General features: G+C 31.7%; 2 protein-coding genes and 3 long non-coding RNA genes across 6 annotated transcripts in view; 4 read left to right on the top strand and 1 right to left on the bottom strand.

Moving 5' to 3' along the window:
- LOC105129774 (serine/threonine-protein kinase TOR-like) overlaps positions 1-349 on the top strand; it is a 29,928-nt gene extending 29,579 nt beyond the window's left edge. For both annotated transcript variants that reach the window (XM_011031982.1, XM_011031983.1), the window contains exon 57: positions 42-349. In XM_011031982.1, the coding sequence (XP_011030284.1) occupies positions 42-60 (19 nt within the window). In that variant the 3' untranslated portion in view covers positions 61-349. The remainder of the gene's footprint in view (positions 1-41) is intronic.
- Positions 156-1,054, bottom strand: LOC105129773 (uncharacterized). Its single transcript, XR_843119.1, has 2 exons — positions 609-1,054; positions 156-541 (listed from the first exon to the last, which is right to left on the bottom strand). It is a non-coding gene; the product is annotated as an uncharacterized LOC105129773 (long non-coding RNA).
- A 751-nt stretch (positions 1,055-1,805) lies between these two features.
- Positions 1,806-4,112, top strand: LOC105129775 (uncharacterized). The gene is made up of 2 exons (XR_843120.1): positions 1,806-2,492; positions 2,613-4,112. It is a non-coding gene; the product is annotated as an uncharacterized LOC105129775 (long non-coding RNA).
- A 9,108-nt stretch (positions 4,113-13,220) lies between these two features.
- Positions 13,221-25,883, top strand: LOC105129777 (uncharacterized). The gene is made up of 3 exons (XR_843121.1): positions 13,221-13,231; positions 15,688-15,692; positions 25,751-25,883. It is a non-coding gene; the product is annotated as an uncharacterized LOC105129777 (long non-coding RNA).
- On the top strand, positions 21,129-25,932 carry LOC105129776 (pyruvate kinase isozyme A, chloroplastic-like). Its single transcript, XM_011031984.1, has 8 exons — positions 21,129-21,825; positions 22,097-22,184; positions 22,319-22,503; positions 22,958-23,076; positions 23,492-23,735; positions 24,325-24,559; positions 25,220-25,704; positions 25,890-25,932. Exons 1-7 carry the CDS (start codon positions 21,301-21,303, stop codon positions 25,546-25,548), a joined length of 1,725 nt encoding a protein of 574 aa, XP_011030286.1. The 5' UTR covers positions 21,129-21,300; the 3' UTR covers positions 25,549-25,704; positions 25,890-25,932.
- The last annotated feature ends 598 nt before the right edge of the window (positions 25,933-26,530 follow it).

Here is a 26,530-nt window from a genome sequence, read left to right on the forward strand (position 1 = left end):
TCAGGCTTTGTTACTGATGACTTCTACGTTTAACTTTTCAGGTGGTGTCCTTTTTGGTGAAGGGAAGCAACCCTGTTGTATGAAGTGGAGACATAGTTCACTCACAGTAGACCTCGAGACTTCCTGGTTTGCATTTTCTCTCATTGCAACTTCTGTATATAGATACCAATTTGAAGCAATGAAAGTTGCGTGTATTCTTGTATAGTGGAATGGCATTTAAAATGTATGGGAATGACCATCATCCCCTCAGTATGGCTGCTATTTATTCTCAGCTGTGTATTTCATCCTTGTGACACTTGCAAGAATCGGAATTTCACAGTTACGTTAAATATTTGTTCGTTTGGTATCACATGGGTGTCTTTTATTATTTCCTCCCTCCCACCAAGTACTTTCTGTGGCATCTTGAACTATAACTTCCTTGACGAGACCTATTAGCATATTTAGATACAGTGCATAGCGTTGACATGACCATTTCAATATACGTGGAAAAATATATATGTTTCCATACTTTGTACTAAAGAATGCAGATTTGTATTTCGGTCTGTTCCCGTTGTCGTACATGTAAATGTATGGAACACTGTATTTAGTGGGACTGAGATGGCAGTGGCGATGCACCAATGATGGCATTGGCATGAAAGCCTCGTATTTTGTCATGTTTTGATGTAGTGCGAAGGGAGATAGTAATTGGTGTTTGGAGCTATACTTCGTCTTTTGTTGCTGAAGGAGACGGCCTTTAACATTTTGCTGCTGTTTCTTGATTGGAGAAAAACGCAGATCAAAATGAAAAATGCCGCTCTCGTAGAACTTCCGTCCAGAGATTCCTCAGTCTAAGAAGGATTCGTTTGAATGCTTGGTATGCAAAGACAATGATTGGGTGCGCATGAAAGCAAGGCCTAAGCCTGTACCAGGGTCAGCTCCATTTTCAAGTACCTGGTTTCGGCGATATGAAGATTTTTGCAGGTGTAGTGTACTGATCTTTGCATCTCCCGAATCAAAGCGGTGTTGATTGTTGTGACAAAACTTTTAACGGAGGAGATGAATTCTGAGCTAAGAGAAGTCATTGTTTTTTTTTTTTTAGATTAACGTGGGTGTCCGGGCCAGCTTGCGCGTATCATGACTAATCCCACGGGTCCTGAAGTTAACGATCATGTAAGCCTCCAGTGACCATCATATGAGCAACCAAGGATTCGAATCTGAGATTATAAAGAGAGTAAACCCTTTAATATCAAGTTTTTATTACTTGGTCACCATCTAAATAGTTAAATCATTGTTGTTTTTCAAAGAAGAAGGGGAAGCACCTTTCTCTTACATAGTTATCCAAGATGGTTAAGTCATTGTTGTTTTTCAAAGCATGGAAGAAGGGCAAGCACCTTTCTCTTACATAGTTATCCAGTCGGTGCTGGGACATCTTTAATAATAAATTATCTGGGACATCCTTAATAAATTATCAAGGAAGGGAGAAGCTGAATTTGAGATTACCTTTAAAGTCTAAAGATTAGCATTAACATTAATTAATTAATAATAATAAATAATTTTGTGGCTAAAACATAGTATTAAAAGTGTATTTGATAGTTTACTGCCAATTATTTTTTAAATAATTTTTTATATTAAAATACATATTAATAATATTTTTTTATTTTTTAAAAAATATTTTTAATATTATTATATTAAAACAATTTAAAATTTAAAATGTATAAATTATATTAAATTTTAATAAAAATAAAAATTAAAAAAAAATTAATTTTTTTAGAAACGCAAGCATTTCCAAATACTGCCCAGGACACAGCGACACGGATCATTGTGGATGCCATTGCGTACTTGCAACATGATTTTTTTTAAAAAAAAAATATTTACATAGCTGTCTAGCTTCAAAACCCCTTAATTTTTAATTTTTTTAACCTAAAATCACATATTTTTTGTTCGCCCCTTTCTTTTTCAAGAAAGAACAGACGAAGGCTCTAGATAAAAATTTTCATCCCAAATCTCATGTCTCCCAGTTCTTTGAAAGAATTGCTTAAATTTCTCGAATCTAAAGGCAGGTAGGACTCTAATCTACATTCGACGATGAAAGAATCGAGAGTGACTGGATTGGAGGAGCAAAAGATGCATAAAATAAGGTCTGCTCTGTGATGCTGAAGATTTTGTTACTGACTATGCAGCTTCTGAGATGGATCACAAAATGTAGGAAAACCTAAAAAAGATGAGCTCTTTGAAACCCTGAATCTTTTATGCTTTTTTTTTTTCATATTTGGATATAATGCATGCGACCTTCTTTTTATATATATTTTTTATGAGTTTTTATTTCTGAGATTAATTTGCTTTGAGTTCTTGGTTGTGGATTCCTTTTTTTTTTTATAGGATTTGCCTTTGTTTCTTCTTTGATCGAGTTTGATTTGTTTGCCAATTTGTTAGGATGGTTGAATCGATTTGTTTTGTTCCTTCTCTTGCCAGATACATATTTCCATGTTCACCTCCTTTCATCTTTCTGTTAGATCTTCTCATATATTTGTTGACGAGGAAGACAATTGGCTCTTGATTTTAGATTGATGCTTAGATACATCGATGTATAATCTCTATTTTTTATGTGCTACAACATCAACTGATGCAATTACATCTTCACTTTGTTTCTTCAATTTCCTGGGAGCTGTTTCTCTTTCATCAGAATTGCTTGCTGGTTTGTTTTGGCCTGCCAACCTAAGGAGATTTATAGTTTTATTTTTTTTTCCAAATCATGGATCTTTATATTTTGATATAGGAAAGAATTTTATTGAGAGATTGCTGCCTATAGCTGCTTATATTTTTATGTGGCCTGCTTCTGTAACTTGTAGACATATGGAGCCTCCTATTGGAAATGCCTTGCTTAAAAGGTAGCATCTCACCTGCTCATTGTCTGTATTTTAAAATTGGGATGTTTGAAGAATTTGTTTATGCCATGGCACCAACACCTTTACAGGCTTGTTTTTTGTGTCTTTTTCAGTTTTATTTTAGAGAGCATTAATGATTGCCATTTTTTTTAACAAGCTAGCTCAAATGGTTTGTGTATTTTTCTCATTTGGTTGAACCTTTGGGCTAGTGTTATGGGTATTATGATAGGCTGTCATGATTGTGCATTTAACTCACTGTCATTACATCTTCTCTTTATCACCTCTTGAATCTATAGGAAGTTGCTTCTCTTGCATCAGAATTGCTTTTTGATTCGTTTTGGCTTGCCTTTCCAAAGTGATTTGCATTTTCTTTCCTTCTAATCCTCACTCTCATCCATCCCTCTTTCGGTTTGTTCACAATCAAGCTCTGACCAGATAGGTTAATTGCCAATGATCATCATTTTTTTTTGCAATCATGAAACTACATTAGTTGCTATCATTTAAATTTAATATTGCTTTGATCATGATTTTTGTCTCATGATGCTAGAGTTAGATTATGAATTAATACAACTACACTTAATTTAGTTCACGTGAATAGAGAAAAGTATGTTACACTCATCATGCATGAAATAAGACTTAGTTATGACTATAAAAACTCAAAGAGAATGGGGAGAAAGTTTAAAGAGTCTTTTGTTTATTCTTCTGCAACTATTTTGCATGCATTCAAGGTGTCTTTAAATAGAACTTCAGTTTGACAGAGGTAGAGTAGAAATGCAATAAACATCCTATTAGTTAGCCTGTACATGATATACATTTGAAATCAAAAACTTTTATCTCCTCTGTTTCAGGAGTCTGCTGCTGGATTTGAAAAGGTCTCATTGACTTGTTCTTCTACACGCCTCCACAGTTGAAAGGGAAAGGAACGAACATTGAGACTGTCACGCAGGAGAAGAAACTAAGTGGAAGACAATGGTTTTGTAAGGGCATCTGCATATTGATCTTTTCTGGAAACAAATTGAACATGAAGTTGACAACGTAGAACTTGATCATGAATAAAAAGGAAGTCAATTTCAATATGTTTTGTATGGAAGTCAATTTCAATATGTTTTTTGTGAGCATGTAATAAAGGATTGCTAGTCAAACAAGTAGCTTTTGTGTTGTCACACCAAAGAATTGGCGAATGTACAAGCTGAACATGAAGATTAGTGAGCAAGGATTTTATCCATCGAATTTCTTGAGCAACATTTGCAAGAGCTTTTTCTTCAGCTTCAATACTACTTCGAGCAACAATTTTTTGTTGTTTGCACCCGTATAAAACTAAATTATTGCCAAGATAAACATAAAATACACTAACTGATTGTTTGTCATCGTGATCAGATGCCTAATCTGCATTGCTGAACGTATGAAGTTTTATAGCAGGACCGGGTTGAATCAACAGAAGGGCATGAGAGATTGTGTTTTTGAAATAACACAAGATGCATTTTATAGTTGCCTAATGTGATTCAAATGGATGATGTATATATTTGCTAACCTTATGAACTGGAAATGCAACACCAGGCCAGGTGAAGGAAATGTATTGCAGTCCACCAACTATACTGCCTACCAACCATGCTGCGATACAAATGAGAGTTATGAAAAGGTGAAAAGGTATTCCATCAGACTTTGTTAATGACTGTGGGGTGGACATGGGAGTTAAGCACGACTTTGCTTTGTTCATATTATTGCGGGTAAAAAGATTCAGCCATTATTGTTTTTAATTGCTTCAATGCCTAATAGAAGTTCAATTCTTCAACGTCTTTTACTGCAAATTTGTTCTATAGCACGCTAATCACACGGTTAAATAAACATATAGAGTAATCTGCCTGATTGTTGATAAAGCCAATAGCTTACAGATGATCAGTTAACTGAGAGAACCATGCTCATGGTGTCTGATGAAGACCGTTGAGAGATTTGTGTAGTTTGCAGACATGGTGAGACAATTCAGGATGAATTAATCATAGGGGTTGAGTCATCCAGACATTCTCTTGTAGAAGTCTATGTAAAAATGTATTTTACACATAGATTTGACAAAAATACCAGTTACAAGAAACTGCTAGGGATAACACCAATCTAATAGTGGATGGTATAACCACGAGGATTGAATGTTTCACCTAACACCCCCTTGTTAATGAAATCCTTTTGTGACTAAGCATGTCTTGGAACGCTCAATACCACCATTAACTCTTTTTTTTTAATTTTGCACACTTATTTGTATTAGGTGATTTAAGAACTAGAGTCCAAATTCCATTTGCTAACAAAGGCATTAAAGTCTTTGTTCATGGCCTCATGTCAATGGTGGTGCTTGATTGTAGTTGAACAACAAGTTGGTTCTCTGTTTTTTTTGGATTGTGGTCATAAGTGCTTTGGGAATTGAATAACGAATGTGTCGATCAAATATGATTTTTGGTTTACAGATGTTATTCATGCTTCTTGTGATCATGGGGTCTTTGTTTTGAGTCTGTTGCTAAGGTAAAGAAGGTAACTTGGAGGGAAGGATGTTATTTTGCTACTAAGAATGAGTATCATTTCTAGTATGAGAACTAGAATCAACATGAAGATCAGTTGAAAGGCTTGATGTTAAGGCCATATGCAGATGACTTTGTGCAGGATTCTGAATAATTGTACCTATAGAGATAAGAGAACTAGAGGGTGATAATTGAAGATTTGGTAGGAGGATAACAAGATTGAATTTTTTTATAAACATAGCAAACTTAAAAACTGTATATGGATAAATAGATTCATCAAAGACAACATGATGGGAGATGAAATTTTTTCCTATAATGACATCTAAATATTTGTATCCTTAATGATTAGTACTATACCCAATAAATATGCAGTTTTTGAATTAAAAATCCATTTTGTGTCTATTGTAAAGGTGTAAATAAGGCGAAGAAGCATAACCAAAAGCACGTAAAAAATGATAATTTGTTTTTTTTTTTAACCATTTTGTATAGTGAAAGATTTTTTAAAAGGTGTAGGTAATCTATTAATAATAAAAACAAGAGCTAAAAAAACATCTTTCCAAAATATTTGTGGTAATTTTCAATGAGCAAGTAAAGATAAACCTACTTTATCAATGTCTGTGATGCCTTTTAATTGCCCCAACTTATTGATGGGTATAGGGACAGGTGATTTGGTGATTAATGCCTTGAATTTGTAGGTATTTATTTAGGCTATAATATTAACCAACCCAATTTGATTGTAGACCTCTATTTTTATATCAAATTAGCATTCTACTGTATTTTGAAAACAAATAAAAGTTTGATATGCATCATATTTGAGTTTTAAAGGAAATAGCCATAAATATTTAGTTGCATCATCTAGAAAACTAATGTAGTAATGTGTACCAGTGGTAGATAAAACAAGAGTCAACCCCTAACCATTTGAGTATATTAATTGCAATGGTTTCAAAACAGAAACATAAACACGTTTAAAGGGTATAACATGGCTTTTAGCCAACTGACATTCAGAATAAATAGAAGAATTTTTATTTTGATGAGCTAGTGAAATTGCTTTATTGATGCAAAATGTTTCCTAAGTAATCCTTTACAATGAAGAAAAAAGTATGAAACTCGAAGAAAACATTATTGTCTAGACAAAAATGATGAACAAATATAAGATTTTTCTTTTTGTATTTCAAGAACATATAGAATTTATTTAAGCACAAAGGATTTAGAAGGAAAAAAAAAGGTGAAAGTTCCATTTTGCATGATTTTTAGACTTTCACCATTAGCCACCTAAATATGATCGCGACTATTGTTGTCTTCATTTGGCAAATGAATGTTGTTTACATTATTGGTTAAATGATGGGTAGATCCAGTATCAGGACATTACTTATTATCAGTAATGTCGTAGTGTGCATCAACTATGGCTTAAGGTTGGTTTTTAGGAGTGTGTTGATCCTGATAAGAAAGATCAAAATGGTGATAGCATTGATAAGCAAAATGGCCTGTTTTGAAACATACATGACATGTAACAGAGTTTGATGGACCATTATTATGTGAATTGAAACAAGCATGACATTCTCTATAAGGGTAGATTTCATAACTACGATTTGAGTAGTGAAATTTTGAAGTTATATAAAAAGAGGACAAGTTTGGTTGTAGAGGATGCTTGATAGCCATATTTACTAAGGCAGTAACTTGAAGTGGTTGATTGTTGTGATTGATTTTGGACTCACATTGAGAAGAAATGAGTAAAACTCCTTTAGAATGACAGGATCAACATGAGATGTAATTATAGAAACCAAGGAATCATACTCATGGCCAAGTCCTATAAGTACATAGGTGATAATGTCATCAGCTGTGAGTGGTTGTCCAGTAAGAGCAAGTTCATCAGTCATTTGTTTGATGGAGAGAAAATACACATTAGTAGAGAGAGGCCCTTTCAAAACATTTGTTAGTTAAGTGCGAATTTAGATAGCTTTTGCACACGAAATTAAGGAAAAGGTTCACTCTATGGCAAGCCAGACCTCATGATATATTGTATAAGACATGATTTAAGTGAGAACATCTTCAGTGAGTGAGGCATTGAAGGTGGCTGATTAGTACTTAAAAGTATATTTTTATCAAGGTTTTATATCATCATTTTGCACTTGAAGTATCAATAACTCCTTAACTAAAATGTGTTTTATAATAATATATCTAATAATATAAGATACCTTTAATTTGTGGTAAATGTTCATTTTAAATACAGGAATATCACATAAATGAAAGGATTGATTGATGAATTTAAGAACTGAAATTGAAAGGACAAAGAGATGGCCAAACTTAGAAAAGAGATGTCGGTGCAATCCAAACTGGAACACTGTTCGGTAATTGGGTTATATCTGGAGCTATATATCTCAGATTTAGGTCTACTTTATATGGATGGAAAGGTAAGACATAGGCCTACAACTTTCATATAGAGCCCAAGATCTGAAAAGGCCATTTTCAAGTCCAAATTGTAGCAACAACAAAGAAGCCCGAATCTGTCCTCCAGCCCGAGCATTGTTTAGTATTTTGGCAATATTTGGAGTTCTAGAAGTCCAAATGATCTAAATGTTTTACACAAGAAAGATGAGACAATTTCCTACAACTTTCATGTTTTCAAGTGGCTCCAATTTTGATGTTATCAATGACATTTTGGGCAGACAAGAGAAGATAAGGATTGTCACCAAGTCAAGAGTTGGCCACCCACTCATCAATTAGTCATCAAATCAATAGTTTCCAATTTTGGCCTATAAAAGGAGGCATTTGCCATGCATTTAGGCATCTTGGTTTCCAGATCAAGATCATGCTCTTGCTTTCTCTCTTTGTATTTTTTGTAATACTTATGCTTTGTTTTCATTAATATCAAGTTTATGCTTTTCATTTCCTTTCCTTTACTTAGTTAACTTTTATCTTGTTTATGTTCTTGTTTTATTTATTTATTTTCTTTCTTTTATTATGTTTAGTTAAGTTTATTATGTCAAGGTGAAAAGGTTACATTAATGGTGTAAGAATAAGTATAGTGTAAACTTAATATGGACTTTAATGTTTGATACTAACATGTTTTGTATTTGTTATCTTGTTCACTCTTTAATACTTTGCTTGTTAAATGACTAATTTTGATTTATGTTGTATAACACTTGGTACAACAAATGCTTGGCACTTTCATAGCCTAATCTTGTTCACTCTTTAATACTTTGCTTGTTAAATGACTAATCTTGATTTATGTTGTATAACACTTGGTACAACAAATGCTTGGCACTTTCATAGCCCATAATGTATGGTATAACCGACACCTGAGCTATGAAAGGAACTTGATTTGTTGTTAACATAAGTTATAATCATGAATGCTTGACGAGATTTACAAGTATTAGCATTAATCGAATAAGATGACTAATGTAATCATGTTAACAATCTATAATCTGATTGGAACCTCCTTTGTGTGTGGTTTCCAATTGAATAATAAGAGTTTATACTATACTTGTTTGACATACCATTAGTGGAACCTCTAACCTTGACATTTGTTATTATTATTATTTAATCCTTATATTAATTTTCCATCTCCAAGTTCTCATCATCTTCTTCTTCTTCTCTTATTATTATTATTATTATTATTATTATTATTATTATTATTGTCATTGTTGTTGTCATTGTTGTTGTTATTGTTAATACTATTATTGTTGTTGTTATTATTATTATTATTGTTGTTGTAATATTGTCATTTATAATTTGTACAATTAACCTCCCTATGGTTCGACCCCGGTCTTGCCGGGTTATTTATTACTTCGACACTTCTGCACTTGGGAGAAGACATCAATCTTTTAGTCGTGTCAGTGGTGAGGATTAGAGAATCTTGACAAAGCTATTGAATATATTGTGGATCGGGAATTTTGATATCAGCACTTGTGCTGGGATGAAGAACATCAATTTCTTATAATGGAATTTGGTTTGTACCATCAAGATGACTAAAAGACACTATAATCTTTGGAGTAGTGTAGGGTTTAAGCTTTCTAAACAGGATAGTTGGAGGAGTTGAGTTTGATGCTAATAGTTAATGGGAGATTGGAGAAGGATGGGATAGTAAAGAGAGAATCAATATAATTATTTGAGGTAGAAGATAAAGAAGTCATTGTGGATTAATAGTAAATAGATGTTGGTCTTTAAAAAGCTCTAATACCATATAAAACCAAAAGCTTTAATACCATATAAAATCTCAAAGAGACTGGAGAGAAAGTTTTAAGAGTCTTTTATATATTCTTCTGCAACTATTTTGTATGCATTCAAGGTGTCTTTAAATAAACCTTCAGTTTGATAGAGGTAAAGCAAAAATGCAACAAACATCCTATTAGTTAGCTTATACATGATATAAATTTGAAATTAAAAACTTGTTATCTTTATCTTCTTTTATTATCTTCATCTTCTCTGTTTCAAAAGTTTGTTGCTGGATTTGAAAAGGTCTCATTGAACTATTCTTCTATAATGACCTAACATTATGGTATGCTTTTTTTATTACATGTATTTTCACCATAAATATTCAAAGCTTACAACTCCTTAAAAGTCATGATATTCTTAGTTTTCCCTAACAAGTACCTTTTTATATAGATTCATGTTTTGATACATGGTGAAAATATAAAGCTTTGCCATGATTATTAGTATATATATGCAGGTAATGCTTCATATTTGGTTCAAGTTAGGAAGTGTTAGAGTTATAAAAAAAAAAACCTATAATCCTAAAATTATATTGTCAAATTTGTTCAAATGGCGTTTATATTTTTTTAAGTGGGCACAAATTCACTTAATCACTTCAACATACTAAAAAAATGTTGGTTAAATCCATTATGTGTAAATTTACAGACTCTTATTTTGTTGTTGTCATCCGCGACAAACGAGTCACAAATGTTATTTGCAACTTTGTTCGGAATTAATATGCAAGGCCTTTTTCTCCAATTCTTTCCTCCTTTCACTCTCTCCCCACAACAATTCGCCCTTCCTTTCTCCCCGCCATCAATAATTTTTTCTCTCTCTTCATCGTGGCTCATCCAATTTCTGACCAAAATAGCCATCATCAATTAACATTACCAACTACATTCTACATTTTGAGGTGTATTGAATACTTTTCTTTATCAATTTGATGTAATTTATGCTAATATGTGTTAATTTGATTTCATATAATACATAGGTTTTGAATTAGGGATTAAGTTAATTAGATATAATTTGAGTTGATAATTAGGTTATTTTATAAAATAATCAATGATTTTGGGTTGTTGTTGATGTGAATTGCCATAACTATTTTAATGGATTTAATATTGATTGAGATTAATCTATAGATTATACTGAATTACATATAAAATAAAAAAAAATTGGCTATGAAATACATGAGTTTGATTGATAATTTTGTTATGCTATTGAAATTTGATAAATGTAGGTGCTCGGCAATTAATTTGATGAATTTAGATTTGAGTTGATTAAGTTACCAATATGATTTTATTGATAAACTATGCACTTTGATTTACCCTAAAATATTAATGAATTAGAATTATGTTTTGTTGTATTGTTTGACAGAATGTTTGTTAATTTAGAAATATTATGCTTTCATGATGCTATCATTATCAATACTGACATTGATATCACTTATAATGAAAAGAGTTATAAGATCCTAACAGCTACATTAGGCATATCTCTTAACGAGTTATCTAGGATGTTATGTGACCAACTTGGTTAAAATGTGTTTAAAATAAAAGTTAGCTTGAAAGATGTTGTAAAATAGGGTGAGTCACGCTTGTTATATTGGTGTACTAATCTGTAGGGATAGAAGTGTGAATTCAATGTTTGGTTTGTGAGTATTTGATTGATACTTAAAAGTGTACTTTTATCAAGGTTTTATATCATCATTTTGCACTTGAAGTATCAATAACTCCTTAACTAAAGCATGTTTTATAATAATATATCTAATAATATAAAATACCTTTAATTTATGGTAAATGTTCATTTTAAATGCAGGCCTATCACATAAATGAAAGGATTAATTGATGAATTTAAGAACTGAAATTGAAAGGATAAAGAGATGGTCAAACTTAGAAAAGAGATGTCGGTGCAATCCAAACCGGAATACTGTTCGGTAATTGAGTCATATCTGGAGCTATAGGTCTCAGATTTAAGTCTACTTTATATGGATGGAAAGGTAAGACATAGGCCTACAACTTTTATATGGAGCCCAAGATCTAAAAAGACCATTTTCAAGTCCAAATTATTGCAACAACAAAGAAGCCCGAATCTATCCTGTAGCCAAGCACTGTTCAGTATTTTAGTCATATCCAGAGTTCTAGAAGTCGAAATTAGTTGAATTTTTTACACAAGAAATATGAGATAATTTCCTACAACTTTCATGTTTTCAAGTGGCTCTAATTTTGACGTTATCAATGATGTTTTGGACAGACAAAAGAAGATAAGGATTGTCACCAAGTCAAGAGTTGGTCACCCACTCATTAATTAGTTATCAAATCAATAGTTCTCAATTTTGGTCTATAAAAGGAGGCATTTGCCATGCATTTAGGCATCTTGATTTCCAGATCAAGATCATGCTCTTGCTTTCTCTCTTTGTATTTTTTGTAATGTTTATGCTTCGCTTTCATTAATATCAAGTTTATGTCTTTCATTTCCTTTCCTTTACTTAGTTAACTTTTATCTTATTTATTTTCTTATTTTGTTTATCTATTTTTCTTTCTTTCATTATGTCTAGCTAAGTTTATTATGTCAAGGTGAAAAGGTTACACTAATGGTATAAGAATAAGTATAGTATAAACTTAATATGGACTTTAATGTTTGATACTAACATGTTTTGTATTTGTTATCTTGTTCACTCTTTAATACTTTGCTTGTTAAATGACTAATCTTGATTTATGTTGTATAACAATTGGTACAACAAATGCTTGGCACTTTCATAGCTCATACTGTATGGTATAACCGACACCTGAGCTATGAAAGGAACTTGATTTGTTGTTAACATAAGTTATAATCATGAATGCTTGACGAAATTTACAAGTATTAGCATTAATTGAATAAGATGACTAATGTAATCATGTTAACAATCTATAATCTGATTGGAACATCCTTTATGCGTGGTTTCCAATTGAATAATAAGAGTTTATACTATACTTGTTTGACATACCATTAGTGAATCCTCTAACCTTGACATTGTTTGTTATCGTTGTTTAATCCTTACGTTAATTTTCTATCTCAAAATTCTCATTAATCCAAGTTCTCATCTTATTCTTCTTCTTCTTCTCTTTCTTTATTATTATTATTATTATTACTATTACTACTGCTACTACTACTACTACTACTAGTATTGTTAGTATTATTATTGCTACTATTATTATTGTTGTTGTTATTATTATTATTGTTGTTGTTTATAATTTGTACAATTAACCTCTCTGTGGTTCGACCCCGGTCTTGCCGGGTTATTTATTACTTCGACACTCCTGCACTTGAAAGAAGACAATAATCTTTTAGTCGTGTCAGTATTAATGAGATTAATATGTTAGAGCTCTACTTGAATAGTAGATATAGAAGAAGAAACTATTCTAACATAAAGTTTACTTGAGTTCCGAGTAACTCTCAGAGAGCCACACAAGTATCATGAACAGCTAATCCATCTAAGTTAGGTGGTAGTGCAAGTAGAGAAATGTTAGTATAAAAGATTATTAATATGGAACCTTAGTAAGGTATGACATCTACTCTATATTGCTATAAAAAATCCAAATAAAATGACTACGAAGATGACCATTACATTGATAGAGTTAATGTTGAGGAGGAAGATGGAGAAGATAAGGGTATTGAGTTAATTGAGCATGTTAATCAGTACATGGCTTCTCATGCTCCTAAAATTAAGGTAGTGAATGTGGATGACCAATACAAATGCTTATGATTATTAGCCATGTAGTGAATGTGGATGACCAATACAAATGATCAGGCTAATAATCATAAGCATTTATAAGTTGATAAATTGAAGGTTAGAAAAAAATTCAAAGACAAGTCCGAACGTAGTACTATAATGAAATGGTGTCATATAAATAATTCATTACAATACAAGATTCATCATTCAACTAAAATTTATATTCAATTAAAATATGTTCAAGAACCAGTTTGTGAATGGTATCTGAATTGAAGATATCACTAAAGATCTAATTCATATGAAATTTTAAAATTGAAAAAGTTATGTGAATGTCAAAATCCTCTTGTTTTATAATGCCATTATTAGATTGACTCAGGTCTCATTGTTGAGGTAATATTGACAATTATTAAGAGGGATTTAAAAAAGATTGTTGCAATGATTTAAGATATTATGGAGAAGAATTATGAGCATGAAGTTTCATATTGAAAGGTGTATATGGATAAACATAAAATATTGAAGTGGTTATTTGATACACCTAAAGATTCTAATCAACATGCTATTTATATAAATCGAATGTAAAAAATGTACTAGCTTCTATGGTTTGTCATGCTAGATGGTGCGGGATAGATATTTCATAGTAAATCTCACTCATGGCCACGAATTTTACATAGATGAGTTGGATGTTTAACGCCATATTAGGTATAAGTTACAAATGTTTTGAATTTTTTTTTATATATGAATGTAAATTATTTAGTTTTGATTTATTATCTAATAGAAGTCTTATAGATGTTCTGATAAGTTATGTAAATTTAGTTTTGATTTGTTATCTAATAGAAGTCTTTTAGATGTTCTGATAGGTTATATGAACTTCATATAAAAAAAAATATTTTTAATCTTGTATATATGTCGTGAGGGATCTCACATTTTGTTAACATAGGTTTCCTTACACTACTTTGACATTGTTGAGATCCATTGCCTATATCGAGTAATGCAATAATTTGAATTATCTTATCATATACTGAATTATATTGATACTAGTAATGAGCTACGTAACGTTAATTGCCAAGTTAAGCTCGAGAGGAATTAACTGGTTCATGCATCTTACCTAAATCTTTGAAATGTTAGAAGAGATCATGTTTTTTAAGAGCGACATCCAATGATTAATGTAGATACTTACATGAGATGGTATTTTTTTCATTATACACCATTTTATTACACCTACCTAGTCACATATTCTAAGTGGTCTATGCAATTCAATGCATTATGCACCCTAATATTCAAGATAGAATCAATTGGTGTGTAATATTGTTAAAAATATAATATTTGTTACATATTTTTAATATTATTATGGATAATGACTACTAATTGATTTTTAATGTATGTATATAGATTAAGTACTTGGTGTGAGAGACTCAAAAAACAACAATGGTTATTTGTGAAGATGTCGATGAGATGGGATGTATTGTGGCCAACATCAAACCTAATTTTAAGTCATAATGAACTTTAAGATACTTGGGAGGCTGAGCATCTTGAATTGGGATGATATTGGTCATTCTTACACCTACATGCAGAGGCGGAATTAAAAGGAGGCAAGTAGAGGCTCGGACCCTTGCAAAACATTTTAATTTTTTAATTATTTAGTATTTAAGTATAGGATGGTGAAATGTTTTTTATTTTAAATAGATAGGCCCTTTTAATAATAAATTACTATTTCCTTAGCTATCATTTGATATTAAAAGCTCTTTATTTTATGCTTTTTGCACGGAAAAGAAAAGACAAACAACTTTTTTAATTTAATTACCTTTGTTATCTTCTCTTTTTTTCTCTTTCTAGAGCCCTAACATAAAAGGTATAAGAATACAACTGGCAACATGGAAAGGTTTAAGCAAAACCATCAATTAACTTATTTTTCATCTAAACAAGGTAATTAGTCAATGGTAACCCAAACTTAATTTTTTTTTTGTTTTGAGATGTTTGTTAAGAATTTGATGGGGTTTTTTTATATATATAATTCTGCTATTTTTGCTCTCTTTTTTTTCTTTTCCAAATATGCTTATTGTACCTTTTTTTTTTAATTCTTGCTATAATGAATGCTTTTGTTCTAATTAATTGGATATATTTTATGGGTTTTTTTAATTATGCTTGGATTTTTTATGTTTTTTTTTTAGCAAAGCCACCAAAATTAGCAATTTTTCTCACGTGTTCCTTACTATCACCAAGTCCAATAGACAATTAGACACAATCTTTCTAGCCAGATTGAGTTCTGGTTTACATGTTAAAAAATTTTATATAAAAATTTATAATGTTTTGGTTTTAGATTAAACCATGAACAAAATAAGAAAAATTGATTCTTTTTTTAGAAAAAGAGAAAATATTAATAACTTGCAGTATAATGAACCAACTTTGATGTGTAATGTTAAAGTTATAATTCAACAGTCGCAATATGCTTTAGTTTGTGAAGAACTTACATTGATTAGTGAGCAGCCTCCCACTAGAATTAATATTACTAATTTAATTAGAGATACAAGTAATCATCCTTGAATTTAAGAATATCTAATTAATCAACAAGATGAAATTCAGAAGGCATACATTAATTTAGGTCTATATCAACCTTTGATGTCTGAATATCCATTGACTAGTGAAAAACATCCTCGTCGATTTCAGTCTCATTAGTTCAAAAGTTATCCATAACTTAAATATTCAGAGAAAAATACTGTATTTTATTTCCATTGCTATATATTTTCAGGTAAGTCATCTGGAAAGTCAGGATCAGACACACTTACTATTAAAGGATTCAATTGTTAGAAGAAAGTTAATGATAGGAAACGATGTGCTTTTTTTACTCATATAGAAAAAGGTCCAAATTTAGCTCATAGATTTGCTAACAAGTGCTTGGAAAATTTTAAAAATCATTCATGTCATATTGAGAAGGTAGTTAAGAGGCAAACTACTTAAGAAATTCTAAATAATAAATTGTGTATTAAAGCTTTAATAGATATTTTGTATTGGCTCACATTTCTAACATGTGTTTTTAAAAGGTATGATGAACGTCCAGAATAAAAAAATCGAGATAATTTTCTTGAAGTGGTAGAACTTGTAGCATCATACAATATGATCTTTTGTTTTGGGTAATGCTCCGTAAAATTCTAAATACACCTCACATCAAATTCAAAAGGAAATTTTACATGTCTTTACTAGAAATATTCAGTCTTCAATTCATCACAAGATTAGTGATGCAAGATTTTATTTAATTATTGATGAAGCTCGAGATGAGTCTAGAAAAGAGCAAATGACCCTTGTTATTAAGTTTGTTGATAGAAGTAGATTTATTAAGAATGATTTTTTGATATAATTTATGTCAAAGATAATTCATCATGAGATTGGTGATGCAAGACTTTATTTAATTATTGATGAAGCTCGAGATGAGTCTAGAAGAGAGAAAATCACCCTTGTTATTAGGTTTGTTGATAGAAGTAGATTTATTAAGAATGATTTTTGGATATAATTCATGTTAAAGATACAATTGCGTTAACTATTAAGGAAGATATTTTTTATTTTATCTCATCACAATCTTGATGTTCAAAGTATTAAGGGTCATGGGTAAGATAATGCTAGTAATATGCATGGAAAGTGGTATGGTTTGCAAGTTTTATTCATTAATAATTGCTCTTATGCATATTATGTACATTGCTTAGCTCATTAATTAAAATTGACTCTTATTGTTATAGCTAGAGAAATATCTGATGTTCACACTTTCTTTCATAATTTAATTTTTATTGTTAATAATGTTAGTGCTTCTTACAAGCATAATGATAAATTATAGGCTTTTCAAGCAGTTTTAATTAAACATTTAATTGATATTAGTGAGATTAAAACGGGTAAAGGAGTTAATCAAGTATGTGATTTGTAACGATCTAAAGATGGTAGATGGAGTTCACATATTAAATCAATATGTATTTTGATAAAAATGTATGGGGCAACTTGCTTAGTTCTTGAAAACATCGTTTTAGATGGATCTATTTATTCTTAACGTGGTGATGCGACTTTTCATTTAAATTGGTAATGTCATTTAATTTTGCATTCATCTAGCATATAATGAAAAATATTATGGGAATTACTAATGTACTTTGTTAATCCTTGTAACAAAAATCTTAAAACATTTTAAATGTTATGTATTTGATAACTACCATAAAGACTTTAATTCAGAAGTTAAGAGACGATGGTTTCAAAACTCTTCTAGAAGAAGTGATATCATTTTATAAGTATCAAGACATTAAAGTTCTTGATATGGATACTTATTTTTCTAATGTAGAATGATCTCGCTGTAAAACAAAATCAGTAACAATTAAGTATCACTATCGAGTTGATATATTTGCAATTATCATTGATCAACAATTACAAAAGTTAAATAATAGATTCAAAGAGCAGGCGATTGAGCTTTTTAAGTTAAGCACGACTTTAGATCCTGAAAATAGCTATAAATTATTCAATTTTAAAGATATATGTTTACTTATTGATAAGTTGTACTTGAAAACTTTTCTAACCAAGAAAAAATTCATTTGCGATTTATTGCAGCATTATGAGCTTGATGCACCTAATCATCCAAAATTAAAAAATATGCCATCGATTGCTAATTTATATCAAGGATTTGTTGAAATGGAAAAAATCACAATTTATCTACTCACTGATAAGTTGATTCAGCTTATTTTGACACTTCATGTTTCAATAACAATTATTGAACAAGCTTTTTCAGCGATGAAGATTGTTAAAACAAGACTTCGCAATTGAATGGATGATGATTTTTTTGCAAATTATTTGATTGTCTATATAGAAAAAAAATTTGCTGAAAAATTGACAATAAATATGATAATCGATGATTTTTATTCTATGAAAGAACGACAAGCATAGTTGAAATAAATATATAAGAATCATTCTTTATTTTTATTTTTACTTTATTTTAAAGTTTATCAAACATAAATAATGTTTCATTTTATCTAATATTTCTTATATATTATGTATGTTTATATTTGATAGGTATAAAGACTAATAAAATTAAAGTGATTGATATATTATGAAGATAAAATTAATTTAATCACTTTGAATCAATTTGGTATTGCTCAAAACTTCTTACCTTGTGCAAAGGTCATTATATATTTGTATTTTTTTTATAACTCATGTACAATAAATTAAAAAAAATATTATATCTTATTATATTAATTTTAACCCTTCTAATAAATAATTCTAGCTCCATTGAAGATTCCACCTTTGAAAGTGATACATTTATGGAGGCTGGCACAATTTATTAAGACTAACAATGTTTTATTAATATGTAAAGGTGATCATTTTCAGTTCTGTTCGGTTTTTATATGAAAATATTAACCAAATACAAATTTATTATTTTAAAAAATTTAAAAACAAAACCAAACCTAAATCGGTTCCAACCAACTGATTTCGATTTTTTTTTTTGTTGTTCAAAAACCGGTGAAACCCATAAGCAAATCTCGTTTCTGCTGTTCAAGAACTTGTTCCAATTTACATGACCAAGACATTATGAAATTCCATTTACAATACAAGCAAAACCAAAGTCGCAGATTACAACATAATAAGAAAAGCAAAAAATACAAAATATCGAGGAAAATAAAGGCTAGAGCAAAGGCTCTCTTTGGAAGAGAAGCATATGGATAAATCTTGGATGTAGTTTAGCTTGATTGAAGTAAAAGATAAAGTCCATGAATTCATTACAACTTGCAACTCAAAAAAAGAATTAGCTTTAAAACATGAAACCTTGATAAGAGCAAGAAAGAGTCGGACTAGAAGAGCAGGATCGAGATCTGGTGTTTGATAAGCAAGTAGGTATCACTAGTAAAATAATTGGTGACTCCCTGAGCTTAGTTCTAGTGATCCCAGTGAATAAAGATGCTAGATATGCAGGTGAAATGAATTTTTTAAAATTAATATTTTTTATTATGGTCAAAAAACTTTTGACATGATATAAAGAGAAGAGAGAGAAGAGAATGTGAGTAACGATAATATATAAAGGTAGAAAAAAAGGGGTACTACAAGTTTTGCTTTAGAGTTTAGGGTCTAGATTAATAACTATTTATATTATTTTTTTATAGTTTTTTTTAGAATTATAGTTAAACCAGTTCAATTTATTCTGGTTCAATTGGTTTTAGGTATTTAAAACCAAAATCAAACGAAACCATAAATTCTTTTGAGTTTTCTAATAAGTTAGTTTATTTTTTTCTTAATTTATTGTTTTTTTAATTTAATTAGATTTTCGATTTTCTTGGCTTATCCTTACAAATGTGTATGTTCCAATGCTAGCAGCTGATGCAAGAACTACGTTCCACTTAAAGAAAGCAACAGTGAATGTAAGAGAATGAAATTAAATTACCCGGTCTATAGGTCTATACGACTATATGCTTTTTAAAAATATTTAGAAAGTACAAAGCAGCAATTAAGTGATAGATAATACTAACTTCAATAAGACAATAGAAAAAATAGTAAAGCCATCGCATGAACATATTTTTTTTTTTTATGTTTGGAAGTTTTATAAAAAAAAATATTTTTATTTTATTTTATTAATTTTTTTATATTTTTAGATATTTTGATGTATTGAAGTTAAAAAAAAAATAAAAAATAAAAATATTATTTATTTTTAAATAAAAAATATTTTAAAAAACAAAATCAAATTGCATGAAAAAAAATGCATGAACACTTGCATTTTCATTTACTCTCTGCATCACCCCTATATTTCATGTAGAATAAAAAATAACAAAACATGTAAGCAAAACCAAATGAATCCATAAAGAAACCTAACCTAATTTTTTTCAAAAAAAGGCATTACTTTTATGAAAGAATTTTGGAGAAATTAAGATATCCAGATAGTTTAAACTGCTTTATTAAAAAAAAAAAAAAAAAAAAAGGCATTCCTTTTGAGGAAGCCATGTAAGAGATCCATTTTAGGTGCCTAGCCATTAAACCACTCAAAAATCATGACTTACATCGTCATTATTATGCAACTCAAGAATCCAGCCCCATTAACTTCGGTGATAGTTTAATTAGATGGATTTTAAGTTTATTTTTTTAGTAATTATGAGTTTAAATTTTTTTAATGGCATTAAATATTTATATAATTATTAATTTTAAAATTTATAAAATTAATTAAAGTAAATATAAGCTAACTAAACATACACATTAATAATAATAAAACAAAAAAAAAAATCCAGCCCAACTAGTTCTCACTCGTCCCCGCGCAGTCCCACAATGTATTGCTACTGTCATCTTCACACCGACACAAAACCACCCCAACGCCAGCCAGATCGCAACCTCTAATCAACCCTCCTATCTTTCCTTTTTCCACGACCAACATTGCTACAATCACCCAAATCGCAAGCTCTAATGAACCCTCCTATCTTTCCTTTTTCCATGACCAACATTGCTACAATCACTTCCACACTAATTGAAGAGTGTTATATACGATGTGTATTGTTTACAGAGCTAAAATAAAGAGTCGTTTGAAGAGAAAAATGTCATGGATGGAAAACATATCTGTTAGCTCTTATAGTTCAAGTGGTTTTTCCAAACTAACATAGGAGTAGAAAGTTTTGAGATAAAGCACTGCCAGAATTTTATTTAATTTTATTTTGATAATAGCACATCCATAAAAGATTTTTAAAAACCATGAATGATAACTGCAGGTTTTTTAAAAAGGAACTTTACTCTAAATTAAAAATTGGAATGCTATTTCTAAAAAATCAAATTTCCTTCTTATTGCTTGTTTAAATACTCTAGTTTTCTCTTGTTATTTTTTAAAAACTCGCAAATGAAAACTAGTTCGATTGTGCTACTCTGTTTCTAATGCTAGATTGTTGATTTTAAATTAAAAAAAAAAATGTGCACACCCTGTCCCCGTCACTTTCCCGTGCGAAGGGTCGGTGTTAATGTACCTGTCCTAAAGTTTTAATCTTTGACTTTCAAAATTGAATCTTGTTCTAAAAAACTAAACTTTGTTTTTCACTCAAAATAAGCCATGGCAGTTTCTAGTGATTCAGTGCTTCAAAAGGTCTTTGCAAAGAGCCCAACTTTTGATTCGAGCAAAAAGGTTCTAGGAAAAGCAGTGGGTATATCTGGTGGGGTAATTTCTTGCAATGAAAGGAAGCTGAAAAGTGAAGACAAGATCGCAGTAAAAGCATCAGCAGAAGCTGGTTTAAAGGGATTGAAGAGTTATGAGGTGAACTTGGATCTGGGGTTTGATGTGGTGGCAGAGAGAGAGTTGAGAGAAAAAGGGTTCTTGGGGATAAGGAAGACAAAGTTAGTGTGTACTATAGGCCCTGCTTGTTGTTCTTTGGAGGATTTGGAGAGATTGGCTATGGGAGGGATGAATGTGGCTAGGCTTAATATGTGTCATAACACAAGAGAGTGGCACCGTGATGTTATTAGGAAAATCAAGAAGTTGAATGAGGAGAAAGGTTTTTTTGTTTCGGTTATGATTGATACTGAAGGCAGTCTGATTCATGTAGTGGATCATGGAGCTCCTTCCTCTATCAAAGCAGAGGTATCTAATTAGAATCGCATTGTTTATTTCTCTCTCTCTCTCTCTCTCTCTCTCTCTTCCATGTTATTGGTGTGGTGTGGACATTTTTCTTGTAGCTGTTACTTCAGGAGAATTATGAGTAGAATGCAGCGTCACTAGAACCCAGTATGTAGTTTCCCTTTCATTATGGAGAAACATGACTATAGACTATTTATAATCTTGGATTATAATAATAATTTGTTGAAATGAATTTGTTGTAATCGATGGATTTTTGGTTTTACTTGGGCACCAGGAAGGTTCAGTTTGGGTTTTTACAGCTAAAAAATTCGAGGGTTCTCGTCCATTCACTGTGCAAGCCAACTACGAACGCTTCTCTGAAGGTGGTGAATTTATCTTCTTGTTCACTGGGTCACTTATCCTTCAGTTTTTTTTCTTTTATATGTTTTATAAGAAATTACAAAATGATACCATTGCTTTATTTCAATTTATCTCAATAGAATTGAATAATCGGCAGGCATCATGGTGGGTGATGAACTGGTTATTGATGGTGGAATGGCGAAGTTTGAAGTCGTTGAAAGAATGGGGAATGATTTGCGTTGCAAGTGCACGGATCCTGGTCTATTCCTTCCTCTAGCCAAGTTAAGCTTCTGGAGGGATGGGAAGCTTTCCTATCACGGTCTTCCAACTCTATCAATAAAGGTTTTATTCTCCTCTCTCAACAGCATATATTGACTACACTATTTCAACTTTCGCAGTCTGCTACCTGTTTTGCTTGCATGTCTCAAAATCCAAGAAATTCAGTACCTTTACAGTGTAAATTAGATTGTTCAAGTCTGAAACACTAGATCAAAATTGCGATTCTGCAATTTGCATACTTAGCACTACAGAAAACCTAGCATACTTCTATCACTTTCCAGGGACCTATATGATGAAGTTCTTAGATTCACTGAAAGGAAAATAGAAGGATAGGCTCTCCACATTATAATCCTTATTGTCCCTTAACAAAAATCATCACATACTTTCCTTGATGGAATTTGGCGAGCAAGTAGCATCACTTCCTCAAATTCATTAGATTTCAAACTCAATCAGACTTAGATGAAATCTTGGTTTCATGCTCTGATAAATTTCTCATCTATACTCGTTGAACGTACAGGATTGGGCAGATGTTGATTTCGGAGTTTCTGAAGGTGTTGATTTTATTGCCATGTCCTTTGTAAATGATGCCAATTCTGTCAAGAATCTGAAGAATTATCTCTCCGCCAAATCATCCAAGTAAGAACACATTCACCAAGTTGAGATCTCATGTAATTGCCCACATAAAAATTTCCTTTCCTCTTTCCATTTGTCTCCAATAATATAATGTATTTGACTTGGACTAATTATAGGTTTTCTTTTACAGAATGACAAATAGTTTCTGAAACCATACCTGAACCTTGTTTGTGCAGAATCCTCCCCCCACTCTCCTCCCCGCCCTCTCTTTTCCAACATCCTCTTTTTTCTTTCTTGTTAAAAGTTATATCTGCCTTGATTTAGCTAATATTACGTTGCCATATTTGTGAAATGGTGTTTATCTATGTCCTATATTATACAAAGTTAGATAACAACATAGATATAATTGTTTTTCCCCTTCTATTTAGTATCTTCTGGAAAACGAAGTATGAAACTTGAGCATTGCTGTCATTTACAGATTAATAAGAGTACTGGCAAAGATTGAGACCTTGGAGTCTCTTCAGAAATTGGAAGAAATTGTAGAGGCATCTGATGGAATCATGGTGGCTCGTGGTGACCTAGGAGTTGAAGTTCCACTTGAACAGATTCCAACAGTCCAAGAGGATGTAACTCGTTTATGTAGGCAGCTGAACAAGCCAGTAATTATTGCTTCTCAACTTCTTGAATCAATGGTTGAATGCCCAACTCCAACACGTGCTGAGGTATTATTTGACAACATCTGTTGTAATTGCAAATTAATATCTTATAGTAGCATAGGGGGACACTTTTTCTGGAGGGAGAGAGAAACATCTAAACATTTTTTTTTACAAGGTGTTTTCTTGAGAATAGAAAGCCAAAGCATTCGAACCTTACACAACCGGTTTAAAAGCTCTACACTAGAGGACAAAAGGAAAATTTCTATATACATCTACAATATCAGATAAAGAAGTGAAAAAAAAGGAACACCTTAATTCACTGTTTGGTCGTGGGAGATCTTTGAAATTCCATTCGATGTAGTCTGGAATTAAACAGTGTGGCTTCCCAGTATTGCATCTCATGGAATGATGGAAGCTGCTTTTTGTTAGACATGGCATGAACTTGGATCGCTGTCCCATTAATCTGAATGTGGAATGATTGGATTGAGAGGAACAGTAGGGTTATGCAGTTGAGACTTCTATTCATGAGATTAAACTGTCTTGTCTAAGGAGCTGTTCTGTTCTAAAGGGAACGTGCATTTCTTTCTGTAAAGAAAAACAATATATAGTCTTGTTGAAATTTTTTAAAACTTACTGCCTTCTTTCATTTGAAAAGGTGGCAGATGTGTCTGAAGCAGTTCGACAGTATGCAGATGCACTGATGCTGTCTGGTGAATCAGCTATTGGATTACATGGGCAGAAGGCTCTTTCTGTCTTGCAGATGGTCAGCAGTCGAATGGAACTATGGAGTCATGAGGAAAACCGACAGGGTGCTCTTCATAACAGTCAGCTGGGCAATACGTTGTCTGATTGCATTGCTGAAGAAATATGCAATTGTGCTGTTCAAATGGGTATGATTTTCCTTTAACCTTCACTTACATTTTAGTACTTTCGTTGTGAAGCATCAATTGGATGGATGTCATGACAGATGCTAATCCTTTTCTCTAAATATCTTTTCACCCTTTTTTTTTATAACAAAAGGTGTCCTCTCAACATTATCTATAAACTGTGGAAATCCATTGATGAAACGATAGCTTTCCTTACAAAATTACATAATCATTCAAACTTGGACAATACTGAGCCACAAGTCAATTGATGTGTTGAGTAGGCTTTTGTGTAGCACCTTGACGAATCTTTCAGTCAAATTGTAACTTGAAGCAATGCCTTGGAGATTTCCAAAAACTTCATATTCTCTATGCATAAGATGGTTAACTGGAGATGGCATGGGATTTGTAGTTGTAGTTTCATTGATGACCAAATGTGTGTTTTAGTTGTTCTCTGCGTGCTGCCATCCCTAAAAATACCAGATATGTAAGCAATTGGAACCCTTTGGGTTTTTGTAGAAGTGCAGTGAAATATGCTAACAAATGTACTTCATCAATCATTAATGCGTGGTCTTTCCTCATCTTTTGGACATATAAGCACACACATGGTATTAACTTTTGATGTATCACTCCAAAATATCCAGGCCATGACTATTTGGAATTTATGCCGGTGTTTTTGTTCTCCAGCTAACAACCTTGGTGTAGACGCTATCTTTGTCTACACAAAGCATGGTGAAATGGCATCACTTTTATCTCGCAACCGGCCCTACCCTCCCATATTTGCGTTTACCAGTGACAATAATGCTCGGATGGCTTTGAATTTGCAGTGGGGAGTTATCCCACTTCTTGTTGATTTATCAGATGATATGGAAGCCAACATCTCAAAAACCATTGATCTGATAAGAACAAAGGGGATGATAAAAAAGGGAGATGCTGTTCTGCTGGTCTCAGATTTAACTCCAACACATGCAACTTCAACGACTTTCCAATCAATCCAGGTGAAGACCATTGTTTAGGAGAATTACTCCTTTCTGAATACTGTTTAGAACATAAGTGAACACAAAGGCTTTATTTTGATCTTTTTTCTGCAAGAAAAATATGCTGTCAAGACTGAGTTCGGTAATCGAAAATAGACAATACAAGAAATCCACCAAGTGGTGTGAACTATACATGTCCTGTCCATATCATCCAAACTATATTCGGCGTCTATTTGTCTACATGTGAATCAGAATTGGATCCTTTATGTATAGCCCCGCCATTCACTGCTAATTTGTAGGCTATTGGGAACTTGCAAGAAAGATATTGCCTGGTCATAACAGGCTTTCTAGCACAACGTTTCTGAAAGCCATCCATACAGTTAGCATATAAATAGTTTTATGGAATTACTTGTTTGATGGCAGAAACTTGCAAGTTTTATTTAGGTTTCAGACTATGGCCCTACATGAACTACAAGAAAGTCATGACAAAAAATAATTTTTTCAGTTAGCGAGGAACAAGAAACTCTCATGCTTAAGTCACTACGTGTGTAGAGAAACTCTTATAAATTCTTTGAGGAACAAGTTTGTATAAAGTAATTTGTACATGAAAAAAAGGTATGCAGGGCAAAGCAAACACCATGTTTAAGTGGAATTTCTAACTAGAAAATTCCAGCCACTTTGCTTAGGCTAGGCCAAGCGGCTGTAACATTTCCAGCCGCCTGGAGGCTCAAGCGGCTGGAAACAACAAAAAACTTTCTTTTTTATTGAAAGATTCCTTTTTATTTTTTCTTTTTCTTTTTCTTTTTTTTTTTCATCATCAGTAACCAGCTCTTCCTTGGCGTATACATGAATCAAATTCTCCAATAATTACGCTACATAACAAAGATTATAATATAACTTGTGTAATCCTGTGCGTGAAAGACGTGAATTATGAATTTATTCCTCTCTATATGACACTCGGTTATCAATGTAGAAAGTTCCGTGAAGTTTGACTTCCTCTCTTTCCCCGTCAAAAATCAAA

The sequence above is a fragment of the Populus euphratica genome, unplaced genomic scaffold, assembly GCF_000495115.2.
Source record: "Populus euphratica unplaced genomic scaffold, PopEup_1.0 scaffold34.1, whole genome shotgun sequence".
NCBI lineage: Eukaryota > Viridiplantae > Streptophyta > Magnoliopsida > Malpighiales > Salicaceae > Populus > Populus euphratica.